Source organism: Coffea eugenioides, unplaced genomic scaffold (genome assembly GCF_003713205.1).
Source record: "Coffea eugenioides isolate CCC68of unplaced genomic scaffold, Ceug_1.0 ScVebR1_1030;HRSCAF=1816, whole genome shotgun sequence".
Classification (NCBI taxonomy): domain Eukaryota; kingdom Viridiplantae; phylum Streptophyta; class Magnoliopsida; order Gentianales; family Rubiaceae; genus Coffea; species Coffea eugenioides.
The window spans coordinates 12,720-26,708 of NW_020861401.1; the positions used below are offsets into that span (position 1 = coordinate 12,720).

At 35.1% G+C, this 13,989-nt stretch overlaps 1 protein-coding gene across 1 annotated transcript; it reads left to right on the forward strand.

Annotated features, from left to right (window-relative positions):
- Nucleotides 1-9,957: 9,957 nt before the first annotated feature.
- On the forward strand, nt 9,958-13,841 carry LOC113754772 (ABC transporter C family member 12-like; the record flags this gene model as incomplete). The annotated part of the gene is made up of 7 exons (XM_027299036.1): nt 9,958-10,381; nt 11,066-11,244; nt 11,991-12,030; nt 12,662-12,815; nt 13,271-13,385; nt 13,460-13,540; nt 13,778-13,841. Coding segments are annotated over exons 1-7 (966 nt in total), but the record flags the coding sequence as incomplete, so codon positions are not given.
- Nucleotides 13,842-13,989: the final 148 nt, after the last annotated feature.

Here is a 13,989-nt window from a genome sequence, read left to right on the forward strand (position 1 = left end):
ACTCCCAATCACTAACTGGTGCCTGAACAGCCAACATTGTCAACAAGCTGAAACTAAAGCTCGTCGTCCAGGCAACATTACATATAGTAGTGATCACAGTACCAACACTGTCAAGTAATGCACTGAACAAAAGACAGTATGACTAAGCAGATTAATCATTCTCCTTTAAACATCAGATAATATATATTATGTTTGACTAACTACAAGGGGCATTTGTCACGACAAAAGGGACGAGTGTGGATGCAGACACAAAAGTGCACAGATTCAAGAGCTCAGAGGCATGAGAGATTCTTAAATTTCTCTCTTTTATAAAAATAATGGTAGAAGCACCAGTATGATCAGCCAGAACAGTGTTCGATACCAAGCATCCCTTAAGCTAAAGAATCATATGCTAGCAAAATTTAATCTTATTTCACACAAACATAACCATAGATGTTGTCCAAGTTCAAAGTTTTAAACTCGTACATCAGATCAAAGCACTTCTTCGAAATCAGATTAAGGGATCATGCAAAATCAGGTCAGAACCTCACCAAAGGCAACCACGACAAGGAGACAAATTAAAGTTTCGATAATTCGAACAAGAGAAGGTTGAGACATATAAAAAGTGGACGAGTTCAAATAACTCACCCTGGCCATGTTAAAAGATGGAAATCTTGAAAATGCTTTGGATAGAACATCATCATTCACCTCATTACCAAGATCACCACAGAACAAACGAGAATCATCTGCACAACACAAACAGTAATACTGAAGGCATTAATACTAGCAAAAACAAGATCAGTGAAGGAATTAAGACAGGCTAAAATTGTCATAAAAAATGATGAATGCAACCACACAAGGAGTAGAGTACATGAAACTCACTCTCTGGCCAATCTGCAAGTGTAGGATCCTCCCATGCCTGCCCTGCTGCCTTACGAGACCTTGTTCAAAGATTTTCCCCTTGACATTACACTCTGCCTTAGCGTAAGATGACCACTTCCTCGAGGCAAATCAAGTAGTTATGTCAAACATGGAAGTCGAGATCTGGCAAGTACGTACTGCTTTGACTTGTCACCAAACTTAACTTTCCAGTATCTTTGAGCAACGCATATGATCATCACTGGGGTAAAAAAAAGCGTGCAACATATGAAATGCTACTTAGTTACGTATGAATCCAGAAGAACCTTCCACCATACCAGGTCTGCATTTCAGTTTGGCCACCTAAAATTCATTTTCTATATCTGCCTAATTGATTACTTACTGGTGAACTTTTTGACTCTCTATCATTTGTTAGACTATCCATGTACGTAGGAAAAATGCCTTTCTCAGGTTTCTAGTTGAAATGTCCTTGATGTTAGTTGCATTCGTTTTCAACCGTCGTCTTTGTTTTCTTGCAACATTATTGCCAATCAAAATCGTCCAATGGCAACACATCACCTGGGTCAAGATTATGTTTTCTTCCTGGCTTCCCTTCGTCTCTCTCTTGGGGTGTGTATGCATGCCGTTTTCTGGTGGTGGTGGTGGTGGTGTACTATTATCTTGATGCAGATGAAAAAGAGTTTGTACTTTAAAATCTTCAGGAATCGACACTAATGCCAACTTATTTGAAAAACCAAGCCGGAAATTGACAGCAGAAAGCAGTGCCATAATAAACAAATCTACATATCAAGTTCTGAAGTAAAGCAAAAAAAGAACTCTTGCCCACACATACAAAACCCCTGGGTCACCAAACTTCCACAATAATATCAGGTACCACGCGACAAGTTTCCCCAATATTTTATTTGGCCCACCTTTGCACCCTAAAATTTGTGAAATCCCCTTCACCTTCTACATTGCCCCCCCCTCCCTCTTTTCTAAAAACTAAAATCTCCACCACTATCATATCAACTTAAGTAAATAATCACACCTCAACAATAAAGAAGGTCAATAATTTTAGAAGAAAAACATTAACCTAAAGTTCTTCTAATGCCTAAATTCAACTTCCTAAATCAATTTAGGAAGTTCTTCCTAAATGAATTAAGCCATATATATAAATGAACAGACCGGGTATTTTACAGAAAAATTGGACTTCCCGGTTCCTCCACTCACATAGACAACAATGGTATACATATCTCGACTCCTACCAATAATTAAAAAGATCAATTGTTTCTCATCATAGCTGTTGACAAGGGAATTCAAATGTCAGGGGAAGAGGAAAAAGAGCCGAAATCACTGCCCTAAATCTCTCCAAAAGTATTCCATCCAAAATTCATATAAAAAAACAACGTGGCTTAATGATTGGATATAGAAAAGTTCGTACCTATTGATACTGAGGGAGGGAGTACACGGTAGGAACTGTAGCGGGAGCAGGATAAACGTGGGGAACCGCAGGAGGAAGAGCAGGAAATTGCAGAATTGAAGCGGCAGGGGCAGCAGCCACATGGTTTGCGGCTGTTGTAGGTGAAACGGAGTCGGAAAGTACGTGCCGGTAGTGTAGGTGAATTGAGACGACGCCGTTGAGGATGAAGAAGAAGCTGCAGCAGCCGATGTCGACGACATAGCGAAACCGCGAGATTTGAGAAGCGGGACCAAAAATTAGGGCTTCGTTGTTTTTGGAGAATTCGAACTCGTCCTTTTCAATGTCATGTTGTTCCATTTTCTGGTTTTGACGAACCTAAACCTGATGATGAGAGGGAAAGAGTAGGGGCGACGGGACGGCAGAGGTAGGGAGCAGAGGAGAGGAAAGTGTCCGACAGAGGCAGAGGGCAAAAATTTAGGCAACCGAGAGAAATCAATTTAGGGCAAAAATTTATCATGGAATTACATCCCTTCAATGGGAAAGCAAGGGTAGTTTGATTGCGGAGAGATTCAATAGGAAAAACTTTGTGGGAAAGCAAAATTTTGGCCAAGAGTTTTGAGAGACAGTTTGCCGAGAGAGAGACTTTGTGCGAGAGATAAAGAAGAAGCAAAATTTCACTGGGAGGCAAAATGAAGTTTTGAGATTTCACTAAGTGTTTTGGCAAAGGAATCTTCCGCCAAAATCCAACGACGTCGTTTTGTGTTTTAATTTTTTTTGGTGTATCTCACATTTTCGTAAGTGTCATAATAGGGAGTCTAAAGGTACATTATTATTTTTATATCAAATAAAATAAAAAAAATTAGAGTATATATTATTGAGTTGATAATTAGTGTCATGATAGAAGTTTTATAATGACACAAACCAGCAAGTGTCCTTATAGATATGTCAGGAAAGACCATTTTTGTTGTAGTGTGCATAGATCAGATCACGTCAAGTGGATGATTGCCTCATCTTCTGGTGAATTCTTTGTACAGTATGCCATGCAGAAAATATATCACCAAGGAAATAAAGTAAATTGGTTTAAAATGGTGCGGGGAGATGGGAATGTTCCAAAATATGCTTTTATATATCATGCGGTTAGTGCTGTAGAGGAAGCTGATGAATAAGGATTGGCTGCTGAAATGGGGCATGACAAATATCTCTTCCAGTAGTGTCTTCTGTGGCTTAGTAGGTGAGAACTTGGAACATTTGTTTTTTGATTGCGCCTTTTCCAGGTGTGTGTGGGATAAGGTGCAGAGGTTATATAGAGGTTCTTTACTTTGGAGTCAGGAAATGGAACGGTGGTGTAAGAATTCCTGTGGGAAATCTTTTGGTGCAAAACTTAAAAAGGTTTGTGCTAGCTGTAATTGTTTACAATCTCGAGTTCAACCTCCTTAACATCATTCTCCCAAAACCCAGGGCAGCTATCTAGATTTGATCTGTCCAATAGCCTATCGTGGAGGAACTTAATGAAATTCTCGTCACAATGAATAGATGAATAAAGAACCAATTACTTCTTGAATAGTTGACCACCAAAAGAATTTTAAAACTCTATTTGAATGCAGGTCAAGGAATCGAATCCCTTGACCTGCATTCCAAAAATCTAGAGTTCCTAGAAAGTTTCGTCAGCAGATGTGTAGGCACACGTATAGATCGGTGGTGGTTCAGTCCCCCGAGTTCCCCTTTTGGTCCCTTTGAATCACCTCTTCCCCTTAGTATAGAGTAGGAGTAGGTATAGATTAAAATCTATTGTGTCCGACAAAAAATAAATTGAGTAGATGAATAAAGGCAGATGGTCTTAGGTCGGCAAGTCCAGAAGAATTATCGACAAGAGCTAATAATGATGGTTCTGATGAGGATACTCTTACAATGTTTACATTGAGATCCTCCACTTGAACTTGACCTTTAGACTCAGTACCCAAGTCTAGACTACGGATATGTCTTAAATTTTTGCATCTCATGATGTATAGTGTAAACGCTAACGGTAAGTGAAATTTTGAACTTTTTTGTCTAATTTCTTCAACATATCCCTCAACTGGATAAACAATGAACTTCTTACAGCAGGAACCTGGCCTGGTCCAGTTGATTATGCTAATGTTGCAGTTGCCCAGCTCACCACTTGAAGAATCAGTCTAAACAAATAAAGAAAAACCAGAAAATCCTACACAATTAGAACAAGAAAATAATGGAAAACCAGAACAATCCTTGAGGCATGAAATATCACTATATTTAAGATCACTACACTAAGTATTTACATTTGCTGAAAGGATTTGCCAATTTATTTCTAGGATACAACAAGATGAGAGAAAGTTGATAGCAACTGTCAAATATATATATATATATATATATATATACATATCTTTGTGTGTGTCTGTGAAAGTTGCTATTTCAATCAAATGTTTTCTTTTTCCTACTTGGCATGGTTAATTGAAGAGAATTAACGGGTTATGAGTTCACTTGAATTTACCCCTATTGAATCCTACTTGGATTATATTATAACTAATATTATTTTAATGATATATGTTTTCTATCAAATTATTACATAGAAATGCGGTAAAATCTTCTGCAATTCATAATTATTGAAATCTTACATATCCCATAAATTACTTTCTTTCACCACCATATTTTTTATTAGTACTTCAAACTATTCATCATCTATTCCCTTATTGTTGTTATCTTATAAAACACAAAATTTTAAATTTCATCTCTATCAACTAAAATTTCTCATTGTTCCCTTTAAATATACTCAACAACAGGCCCTTTTCAGTTGAAATTTGACCCTAATGAGAAGATATCAGCTTTCCTTCTTTGTATTGTACGTTAACTCTAGAATTTGTACATGTACATATCATTGATGATTTGGTATTTCATAATTATTACAAATTTGATTAAATAGCTATCATGGTATACTTTAGAATTTATTTGACCAATTTATTTGTCATGACTCCACATATCTTGTGAAATTTTGAGATTGTTACATTGTCTTAACGCATCTAAATTTTTCCTTATTTTAGCACAAATGTTGGGGAACATAAAAAGAGGAAGTTTGAAGGAGGTTGAATTAGATCAAAAGTTTTCTATTGCATTTGATGACTTTGTTTGTTTTAATATTTTCTGGGGTTATGCTAGCAAAATTTCATTTTGTCGAGTGGTCATTTCCTAGATGGACCTTTTACAATTTAAGTTCATGTTCACGTAAGGAAACTAAAATTTGTATTCTTATAAATTTGTCTCATATTATTCTATGATGTAAAAAGTTGATCTTTGATTTTTCTCTTATATTCCTCTAATTTGCAGGAGCAGGAGTAGTTTACCGGAATCATGAACTGTAGAGGACATAAAATTCCAAGATCATGAAGAGAGGTAGAGGTGGTTTATCGGAATCATGAATTGCAGAGGACATAAAATTCTAAAATCACGAAGTTCATCTTTGGTAGAGGAAATACAATCCCAACGATTTTAAATACGTGATCTTGCCATCCGCCAAGTCTTCAACTAAACATCGATTCAAGGACCTCATCAAATATCATTTGCACCTTCATTTAGCATTTTTTTGGATCATAAGAACGATATTGTTTTTTTTTATGCTTGTTCTCTCTTTTATTAACATCATTGTTATCCATATGAATCAACTTAATGTAAAAAGGAAAATTAATCGTTGTACCGATAGATTTACTATTATTGTTGGAAACTGAATATTTGTTGACGAAGAAAATGGATTGTGGGATCTTTTCCAATTAATTAAATATGAATATATAGTTATAGGTTTACGGTCATTATAAAAATTTTAATTATCTAAAAGAATGTTCATAAAAAAAAAGGAATATCTACCAAGTTTTTAATATGGGGTATATTATTTGATATATACTATCATATTATAGTGAAAGTCTGTAAGAAATTTTTAAAAATTAGTAAATAATTGAACATGTAAAATATATTAATTCTCTAGAGTTAATATGAATGAACATATAGGATCGTTGTTAATTTTTGCATTTAAATTATTCATATTTATATAAATTTACAATAAATTAAAAAAACTATGCTAAGACACGGACAAATTTCTAGTTCTATAGTAAAAGACACAACAACTCAAAGGTCACAAGTTGATCAGCCACTTTCTCTTATTATTTTAACATTAAGAGCCCACTGGGCTTGCTAATCTTCACAGAATTTGCGGACAGATTCATTACTACTTAGAAACGGAGTCGTTTCACAGATTGTGACCAGAGAGTCGCAAACTCTCGAAACTCAATCCATCGCTAGAATCCGGCTCACCAAGCCACGATCCGTCGCTAGATCTGGATTTACGAACGGATCCACAAGGATCCACTCAGAATCTTTTGTCTAGCTTTATCTAGAAATTTCGAGTTTCTTTACTCTAACAGGTCACATTTTTATTTCATTTCACAAACTATTCCAACAGATAAAACGTATTGCATAAAACAAGTGACATAATACTGTCATTAAATTTTATAATGAGAGTATTCTCTCCGAATGACTCAATTTATACTTTCTCGGAAGAATGCACTAGGAAGCAAAATTCAGTAAAATGGCTTTTCTACTTGAATAATTATTATTCAATAATCTGAGAACGATGTCTCTGCTGCTCGTTATGCTTGCTTTAAAATTGAGATTTTGGGTGTTCAAGTGATGACTAAATAAACTAAAAATAGAATGATACCACGTTGAGTTATCTATTGAAATCAAATTTCGGGAAATGTCAATGGCATTTTTCTTATATATATTAATGGCAATGTCTTGATCTTTTGTTCATGCAAATTAAGCAAAACTACCTCTACCATCCTTGCACTCATAACCATCTCCTTATTTTGAAGATGTAATCAAACATGGGAATACCAAGAAGAAATCATTTAATGTTGTGAAACAACTAAAGATGTGGATATTCATTTTGTATTTTCAAGAAAGTTGATTCATAATCATCCACCAGATTCATTGGTACATTGAATGAAGGAGATGCATTGGATGAATCCATCAGTTCATTTATGGAGCTATTTAATTGATGTATTTGAAGTACTAAATTCATAAATGAGTGTTTAATAAGGTTCATGTACTTTTAATCTTGTATTACCTATATATATATAGAGGTGTCCTGATCTCTCTTTGTAACAGATGAACACCTTTCATTAGTTGAAATAACAAGAATAGTTTTCTATTCTCTCTCTACTTCTTATTCTATCATTTCAATCTCTATTTTAGTAGTTTATTTTATTAGTTTCACAACATTTAAGTATTTGAGGTTGATAACTCATTTATTGCCCTTGCTTCTTGCCATTAATCAAATTGTATTCTCTTGAGGTGATAATTGTGTCTATTGGTAGGCATTAGTTTAGCTTTACTTTAAGGAGGCGATGCTTACAAATTGACCTTTTGTAGGGTACATTATTGATCCTCTTATAAAATTATAAAAAAAAAAAGAGAAAAAAGTAGTGAAGCAACTTTGGCTCCAAATAGACATCATCTATACACAAAGCACAAGCCTCATACTGAAAAATGGATTGTCACTTAATGTGTTACTATTAATTTTACATTACCACATTAGTGGCAGAGCCGAGATGTTTCTCCATTAAAGGCATAAAACAAAATGAATTTTTTCTATTTTTTACCAATAAAACAAGACAATAACATCCACATACCAAGCAATAGCAAGTACATATTTATGTACTTATTAAATAACATGAGATGATATAGAACTTTCACTAATATATTACACGTCCTCAAAGTTCGAATCATTACTTCCTCAAAAAAAAAAAAAAAAAAAAATCGAAACATTACATAGTGGGAAACTCGATGGTGGACTAAACTCCTAATAAGTACACCCAAAGTATATATACAAAGAGTTATCCACATATGTATATGTAGTCATGGTAAAGGGATATTTTATACTTGTTTCTTTAAAAGGAGTTGCTACCAAAATCACTTATGGGTACATTCATATTATATTTACAAATCTTTGGGCTAAAAACAATTTTTTTTAAAAAAAATTCTACATAAATTATACATTCCTTTTATCACTAAAGGCACATATGTAGATTACTAAGATGGATATAATTTTTTTGTGGAATTTCTTCAAGTAAACTTGAAGCTTTTAATTGGCTAGTAGGAACACGTGTCGTCGCGACTATTATCTAAATCCACCTTTGCACCACATGATTAACAAGAAACTACCACAACCTATTACACTCAAACACCAACATTACTTATCCCTATAATGAAGGATTAATTTGTTCAAATGTCTCGCACAAAGTTACATTAAGAAGTTTTATAACTACACAAAACGTTTTTGAAATAGTTTGATTATCACCCATCACTTTGCTCCTTTTACTTAAGCACGCAGATTGGCTATGCCAGTATAATTAATCTCCATAATGGAGGAAATTTCATTCCTCATTATTAAAACCTTATTGAACCGTAATAAAAAAAAAAAGGCTTCATAAAATAGCAAAAAACAAAAACAAGAACGTTGAACAAGTCATTTCTAGGAAATAATCGCACACAATAAATAGTTTGAATTACAATAAAGACTAGGATTGATTCAATTTTACTTCTCTTACAAAATTAACATCTGCTGCCCCTCTTCAATGATACCCTTTGGAAACTATTACATGAACCAAAAGAATAAAGAATACTAAATACTAAATAACAAAAAAAAAATAAAAAATCAAACACACCCCAGTTGGCAACCATGATAGTTAAAGACCAAAACTATCTTTTTTACCTCAATTATTTCTTGATCTACCTATTCCTCGAGTTATTTTTTAATCTGTCTAAGTTATCTTGTAAACCAAAGAATTTATGCGACGTGATATGTCAATAATACAACCCAAGGAAACCAGAAGTCTTACATATCCATTCAATCAAGTCAACACAATCATTGGAGCCATTCTTCCCCTGAATAACTCCATCCCACAAAAAGCCAAATGTTCTATAGCTTAGAGCAGAATGATATCCCTTTTTTTAACAAAACATCGATTGGTTCTTCGTAAGCCATGACGCTTGCAATCTCAGCAGTCTTATTCTTTTGTTTGGACCCTTTTTGTACCATCCCTTTTCAGTTGTTATAAATAAGGGACCTCCTATATTTACACGGCATAGGAGTAGTTACTTTAGATGCCCACTTCATCAGTCACTGTCTTTTTTTTGTATTTGTGGCTATAGTTCTAAATGTCTACTACTTGTGACCACTGGCCAGTTGTACTTGTAGTAGTAGTGCTTTAGTCTTCAACATTTCATGCAAAAACTTTTACGTGCAAAGAAACAAAGGGTAGCATTCTGGTCTAACTTTCAGTTTCTTGAAGTACTTGTAACTGCTGAACCAACCTTTGTCTATGAAGTGGCATTGATTGATGTTCATTTTGTTCTATATAGGGGAAATGGATTCATGGGGAATGGGGCTATATAACAATTGAACTCGCTTTAAGATGAGTAACAAAAGCCTGACATTTCTTTCTAACCTGCTAAATTTGGATTCTGTTAAAGACGTAGTGACATAGGGACTTCTTAGGTTGGTGATTAGTAAGAAAAGGAAAGGTTTCTTGAATAATTAGTTGTCTCATTTGGTTTGTTGTGGTTATAACAAGCACTGAGTTTAATTGGCTTTCAATTGAAGCTATCTTGTTTGTGTTACAGGAATGCATTGATTAGGGAATCAAGCAGTTTCAGAAAACAGACAAGTTTGTAGTGAAATCCTAGTAATTTCTGCTGGAAATAGTGATCCAATCAGAGAATCCAAAAATGGGTTTCAAGCCATGGATTTGGTATTGCAGGCCAGTGGAGAATGGAGTTTGGGCAAATCAAACAGAGAGTGCTTTTGGATCATACACGCCCTGTGCCTTAGATTCTGTAGTGGGGTGTGTGTCCCATTTGGTTCTTCTGGGATTGTGTTTATATAGAATATGGTTGACTAAGATGGATTACAGGATCCAGAGATATCGATTGAGGTCAAATTTGTACAATTATTTTTTGGCATTGCTTGCTGGGTTTTGCGCTGCTGAGCCCATGTTCAGACTGATTTTGGGCATTTCACTTTTCAATCTGGATGAACAGAGTGGTCTGGCTCCATTTGAGGTGCGTATTTCCACATTCGAGGTTTTGAACTTCCTCTATTTTAACTGTTTGATACTCGTCCTTCTACTCTGTCCAGCTATTTGTGACAAATATGTGATATTACTGGAGTAGTTGCATACCAAGTCTGATTCATTAAGCGTTTGCAAGTGTTTTAGCTTGGAATTGTTTCAAGTATTTGATTAATCGTTAAAGTCATATACCTATTTCAGTTTTCAAGTTAGCAGGATTACCTTGTAAACAAGGATATGATTTTGAGATCAGTACTTTTGTTGTTATTAAGCCACTCCAGAGTTTATTACTCGACTAGAAAATCAGTTTGATATGCTGCCCAATGGACATGGTTCTTTACATGCAACTATCATTTTCACTTCTGTTTGATGCTCAAGAGGTTGAAGTTCCTTACAAAACAAAGACATGTAACTCTCTCTCAGAACTATGAGTAAAGAAACTTTTGTTTCTTTGTTTCTTGTCGACTTTGGCTAACTATCGATATACTGATATGGAAAAGAACTTGAAATCTCTTGCAGAAGAAATTATAAGTTTTGGGCTTGAGAAGATATCTAGTGTGTACGTTTGGTGGTGAAGAAGTGCTGATTTGAAGCCTTAATTAGTGGACCATATTTTCCTAAACTTACAGTGCTTCACTAGGTGTTTACAACTTTTAAGCACTTGTTTTCTGTGCAGATGCTATCATTGGGTATTGAGGCACTTGCTTGGTTCTCATTAGTGTTTATGCTGGGCTTGGAGACAAAAATTTACATTAGAGAGTTCCGGTGGTATGTCCGATTTGGACTAGTTTATGTTTTGGTAGCAGATGCTGTAATGTTCAATTTGATATTTTCACTGAGGGATTTTTATACAAGGTAAGTTGTTTATTGTCCACGATATTCCTATTCTTTATCTAAATTCTATATTTAGTGCAATCACAAGGTCTGGTCCAGTTTTCTATTCTAAATTCATACTGATAGCTCAATCTACTAGCAGTTTGGATAAATTGAAGAATTAGGTTTCTGGTCTCCACATTATTAGAATTTGTATTTAAGTGCTAGAAGCTCTTCGACTTTAAAGATGAATGTTTATAGTTCATGCCATAAAAACAAGAAGTGCTGCAGGAAGTATATATAAAGTAAAAACGTCAGTAGGAAAGTTACTGGGTTTCACGCTTGGATCATCAGGGTGGGTGCCAGAAATCTATCTTATCAACATATGTAATCTCCAATGCTGTATGTTACAGATAGATAGAATGACTCCCTCTATGAGAAGAACCAGAGATGTGTCTTAATATTGAGAAGTTTTTAGAGCATACATAGAGATAATGAAAATGGAGAACAAGACATTGTTCAAAGGACTAGAACTGTTGTAGGTCAGTGGCAGATATTTCAAAATGGTGAATGTAACTTCACTAAAGAGTTGCAAATAGGTAGCAAAAGATGATAAAGTATACAAGTCAGTGGAACACATAAATTTGATTGCTAGGTAATGCCTAAAATCTTTAACAAAATAATTGGATGAATCTTTCTGACATAATTTTACCATTTTTGTAAGCCATAAGATGTCTCTACTGGATGATGTTTGGCAGCAGATTTTTACCAGTTCTGTAATTTCGCAGGTCGATACTGTATCTATATTGCTCTACACTTGTGTTCCAGGTACATTAGTTTTCTTTTCTGATTTGGCAAATGAGAGTTCATTGTTTTGGCCACCAATACACAACTATAATCTGCAATTAAACACATTTATCCATTAAGATTTGGGGCAATGTAGGAAGTCTATAGTGCAACCATGCTCCATTTTCAAAAATTCTGGAAGGCATCTAATGTAGACTTGCTTTCTGTATGGAGTTACCAACTGTGTTTGCTTGGTTACTTTTAAAATTTTATTGAAAGATAATTAAGTGATAAAGGCTGCAAAACTTCTTCCATTATTGCTGTTATTCTTGGTTTCTGGACTCATGTTTCACATGCACATAGATGTAGATGAGCATTGCTAGATCTACAAGTCATCTCTCTTGTGGTGGTCAACTAATTCCTCTGTGTATAACTTTTGAGGTTCAACACATGAAGCTTTCAATTGCCAAATGCTTAATGTAAACTATCAAATCCAAAGCCAGCACATTTACACCAAGCAGTACGGGAGAACTTAATAGTACAACCAACAAATGCCAAGCTAGATGTCTGTGTCTAATATTAGAGCATGACTGTCAAGAAATATTGAGATTTGAACTTTCTGCCACAGAGTTCATCCAAAGTATAATGTGCTGCCTTAAATATTCTGCTGTAGGTTTTGTTAGGAGGGCTGCTTCTTGTTTATGTCCCTCATATGGAATCCTACCCTGGCTACATCCCATTGTCTGGTGAATCTGCTGATGAAAATAAACATGAAACTTTTCTTGGAGGAGACATTTGTCCAGAGAGACATGCCAAATGGCTAGACAGTAAGTAGCTTTATGTTAAAGTCCATCATGTCAGGTATTTAAATTCCTAAGAATGTGAAAAACAGGGGAGGATCTTAGTTAGTATGGACATGAATCTGTATTAGCATCACATCAGTGCTCTTTATGCTTCCTTAATGAACTCTGATCATGGTTCTAATCAGAATTTACATCCTCTACATGGTTAAATTATTGATTCTGCTTAATTGACAATCAACCCATTTCTACTTTCCAGACCAAAACATCAATTTAAGTGGTATACAAGATATAGCAACGCGGGCAGTTTAATATAAGAGATCAATAAATGTGATAAATAGATTACTCTCATCTCTAGTGGCTTGCAGTCTTAGATGAGGTGGTGATGGTAGCCAAAGATTAAGTTCATGTCTTGATAGCGTCTGTTATGCTTTTATGTTTACCCACAACACTAATTATAATTGAGTACTATCTTGTGATAGGCATATATTTTGGATGGATGACCCCCCTCATGCAGCAAGGTTACAAAAGACCAATAACTGATAAGGATGTTTGGAAGCTGGATTCCTGGGATCAGACTGAGACACTGATTAAAAAGTTAGTTTGCAGTTTTCTCCTGCCACTACTATTAAACAGTTGCAGAACTAAATTTCATTTCTGTTATGACTTAGGTTCCACAAATGTTGGGCTGAAGAATCTCAAAGACCAAAACCATTGCTTCTACGGGCATTGAATTGTAGCCTTGGAGGCAGGTAGCTATTTGGTTGTTACGTTTATGAAAGACTTGTTTTATCCGGCTACAATAGCAAAGGATCCTATTCTTTTTTCTTTTCTTTTTGGGAGGGTGGGTTGGGGCTTGGGGGAGGAAGGGGGGGGGGGGGGACAAAGTACTTGTCTTGGTTTATGTTGTTGATATATCTTTAGCTGCATCTTCAACAGATGGTGTTCCACCTTTTCACCCCACTATGTAATTGTTTTTGTTTTTGCAGGTTTTGGTATGGTGGCTTCTTCAGGGTTAGACCATTAATTTTGCTTATAAATGTTACTCATTCTGTAGTTCATAAATGTATTTAGTTTCTGATACCATGATACAAGATAGAGCCATCTAGGCAGGTGCTTGCATGACTAGATTTTATGCTTTTTGGGAACTAATTATGCTTCACTTCTTTCAAGAAAATTTTGTTGCAAGAGGAGAGAATTT